At 39.8% G+C, this 3383-nt stretch overlaps 1 protein-coding gene across 1 annotated transcript; it reads left to right on the top strand.

The window, feature by feature from the left end:
* Nucleotides 1-92: 92 nt before the first annotated feature.
* Nucleotides 93-3368, top strand: LOC112486381 (TNF receptor-associated factor 2-like). The gene has a single exon (XM_025052826.1). It carries the CDS (start codon nucleotides 2781-2783, stop codon nucleotides 3093-3095), a length of 315 nt encoding a protein of 104 aa, XP_024908594.1. The 5' UTR covers nucleotides 93-2780; the 3' UTR covers nucleotides 3096-3368.
* The last annotated feature ends 15 nt before the right edge of the window (nucleotides 3369-3383 follow it).

Genomic DNA, 3383 nt, shown 5'->3' with positions numbered 1-3383 from the left:
ATGAACGCAAGTTGCTTCTCTATTTCACAAATGAACATTAGCAGGAAATAGAAATATACTGAACAGCATCAGCAGCATTAATCATTGTCTGGATTTATCATTTATTTTTTTATAAAACAATCCCACACTGCTCAGTGATCGCGCCCACTCTTTAGCCCTCGAGGGGGTAATCATGGCTGCACAGGAACCTTCTCCACCACCGTCTCTGGAAGGTAACAAGCCGGGATTTCCAAAGAAAAGAAGAAGACAAGCATTTATGCAATTCGTGCCAGAAGATTCTAAGGAGGCCGCTGCAAGCGCAGTGCGGTCATCGCTTCTGCAGCTTCTGCTTTAACAAAATAGTGAGGTAAGTGCTGTCATGGTGAACCGCTAGAGCTGCAGCTAAGAATCTTTACTGACCCTCATCACTCATGTTCCATGTCAACGACAGTTCCGCTAATAAATACAACACACGTCACCCATGAAATAACTTCGGCTGCTATTTTTATTGCAACCATTTACAGGATTTTTCGTCGTGCACTTTATCTAAAGAGCATTTATAAATTGTAATCTGTAAATTGATTATTCTTAAAGGACATTATTAAAAATAAGTTATTCGTTTTCACTGTTGCAAACAACACGGCGTGATATCACTATTGAATACATTCTCAAATCCAAAAAACTTTAAATAATAAAAAAGTGTGATTGTCTTCTATAAAACTGTAGATTTAACGATCATAAAGTAATCATTAACATTCCAGCTGAAACAACTTAAGTTACGATCGTGTGGAAAATATTCACAAAGTTCTCCAGTTCACCACAGGATAAATCCGTACATGGACTGTACAACAGCCCCCCTCCAGACCCATGGTGTATTAACAGTATCCAGTTAACCTAGTCTGGCATGTTTTTGGGCTGTGTAAAAAAAAAAATAAAAATAAAAATAAAAAAAATGGGGAAACGTCAACTCCATACATTAACTACTTGGGTGCGAATCAGTGACCTTCCTGCCGTAGGGCAAGGCCACTTGCCAATCTTCCACTGTGGGAGCCAAAAGTTTTACAATAAAAACAAACAAACAAAAAAAAACCCTTTATTGCCATCTCTAAGTTTCTCTAAGCAACACCAGCTCTCTTTGTTTACATCAACGTTTGTTTTCTCTCCTTATAAGTTCTGGACCACAGAATTGCAATGCTTGCATCAAAGAAGACTTGTTTGAGGAGCCAGCATCTATTCTTAAGCAAGGGGGTGTAAGTATGTATATATGTGTGTGTGTGTGTATGTATTCTAGTCTCTAGAAAGACAGTAAGATATGTCTAAATAACCAATCGAGTCCAATCTGACCATTGTAAATGGAGATGACAGGAAGAAGATAATATGGTCTGATGAGTCTGAACAAGAACTCTTTGACCATATACATGTTGGCTGTGCTTGGAGAAGGAATAGAAATACAAGGGAGGAAACAAGGAGTGGATGGAAACAAATGTTATAAAGACAAATAGGAAAATATTTTAGTTTTAGGAAGAACTTCAGCAGCCAGGAGCAGAACTGGGTCTTGGTTGTGTCCCTGCAGTAAAACTCCCTGGGTAACTTAGCATGGTGCATGTTTAAGTATATGTGTGTGATTATACTGACTGGTGTTTCTGCTTTGTGTTAGGCGTTCCCAGACAATGCAGCTCGCAGAGAGGTGGAAGCGTTGGCTGCTGTCTGTCCAAATCAGGGCTGCACATGGATAGAAACCATCAAAGAATTTGAGGTGAATGCTAAAGCTACATTTACATTGTTATATATTTGACTTTTAATGTGCCTGAATCAGTGGAAATTTGAATTGTATAAACATTATATGTATTAATAATAGGCTCAAAAACATTAAGGTGAGACAGTACTTCTGTCAAGGCGCAATCGACAAAAGAATCAGGAAGTAGGTTTGTTTTTTAACCCTGTCTGGGTTCATGTGTCTACAGATTAGTGGTTCACAACTTTTCTTGGCTTCTCACCTCATTTTGATATCACAAATTTCTGGCGACCCCTTGAGACATTTTAGTAGCGGTCACTCAATTCACATTAATGAATGTGTAAGAATGCAGTTGTTTAAGATTGTGTGGTGCTTTTAATCATAATTCTAAAAAGAATAAAAAGTGTTATTTATCAATATTTCTTTTTAATCAATTACAAGACAGTTCCGACTACCTCCTTTGAATTTCAGGCGACCCCAAGGTTGAAAACCACTGCCATAGGTGAAAACCAAGAAGTGGTGTTCTAGATGATTGGGTCATCAGATACTGTACATGTTTACTGGTTTCTTTACCTTCACAGGGCAGAGCTCTGTTTAGTTCTCGTGATCTGTCCTTTTTTTCCAGGCTCATGATGAAATCTGTCCCAAGTATCCCATGATCTGTGAAGGCTGTGCGAAGAAAAAGATTCCTAGAGAAAAGGTATTCACTGAAGCACCACTGTTTCCTGAACGTCATAAACCACGTCTCTGTGATCTACAGATTGTTAATTCTTCTCCTTTCTATCATTTGTTCTCTACAGTACGTGGACCACATTAAGTTCTGCAGTAAATTTAAATTTCCTTGCAGGTTCCATGTTTTTGGCTGTGATTTGTCTGTAAGTAAACATTTACCTTTGAGAAACTTTAAGGACGTTTGCACATTTTGTTTATCACGAACACACTATATACACTATAAAACTACACTTAAAAAACCCCAAACTTTTGTTTTTCTCCATGAAAGGTGGAGAAGGAAAAGATCAATGACCATGAGCGTCAGTGTTCCTATGAACACCTCAACCTGCTCGAGATGAGCTACCTGGAAGGAAGTGTGAATACTGGAGCTGTTGGTGGCAGCAGTGCAGCTCTGGTTCAAGCTGCCTGTGCTCCAACCATGACCACCTCCTTCATTCCGTTTCCCACAGCTTTGGCCGCTGCACTGGAGCTGCAACTCCAGAGTGAGAAGACCAAGGTGGTGGAGCTGAAAGTCAGCATGTTTGAGAACATTGTCTGCGTCCTCAACAGGGAGATGGAGTGCTCCTGCGCTACCATGGAGGCCTACAACCGACAACATCAGCTGGACCTGGATAAGATCGAGATCCTCAACAACAAGGTGACAGAGTGACATCATCTCTAATGATGTACAGTATTTTCCGGACTATAAATCATACTTTTTTTCATCCTTTGCCTGGGTTTGCGACTTATACTCAGGTGCGATATATATTAAAATATATAATTTCGTTATTTTCACACTGACAGCCACTAGAGGGCACTCTAGCTGGCTGGTGTGACTTATACTCTGGCACGACGGTACTTAGTGGTTTTTATTGCGGGCAGTATTGGTGTATTTAAAGATGAAAATGGAAGTGTTCATGTGCTGCTGCTAATCACCAGTTCCGTCAGCTGGAGAGAA

Source organism: Cynoglossus semilaevis, chromosome W, assembly GCF_000523025.1.
Source record: "Cynoglossus semilaevis isolate Cse_v1.0 chromosome W, Cse_v1.0, whole genome shotgun sequence".
Classification (NCBI taxonomy): Eukaryota; Metazoa; Chordata; class Actinopteri; order Pleuronectiformes; family Cynoglossidae; genus Cynoglossus; species Cynoglossus semilaevis.
Note: the sequence above shows the minus strand (reverse complement) of the source record. Positions and strands in the feature narration are given on the sequence as shown.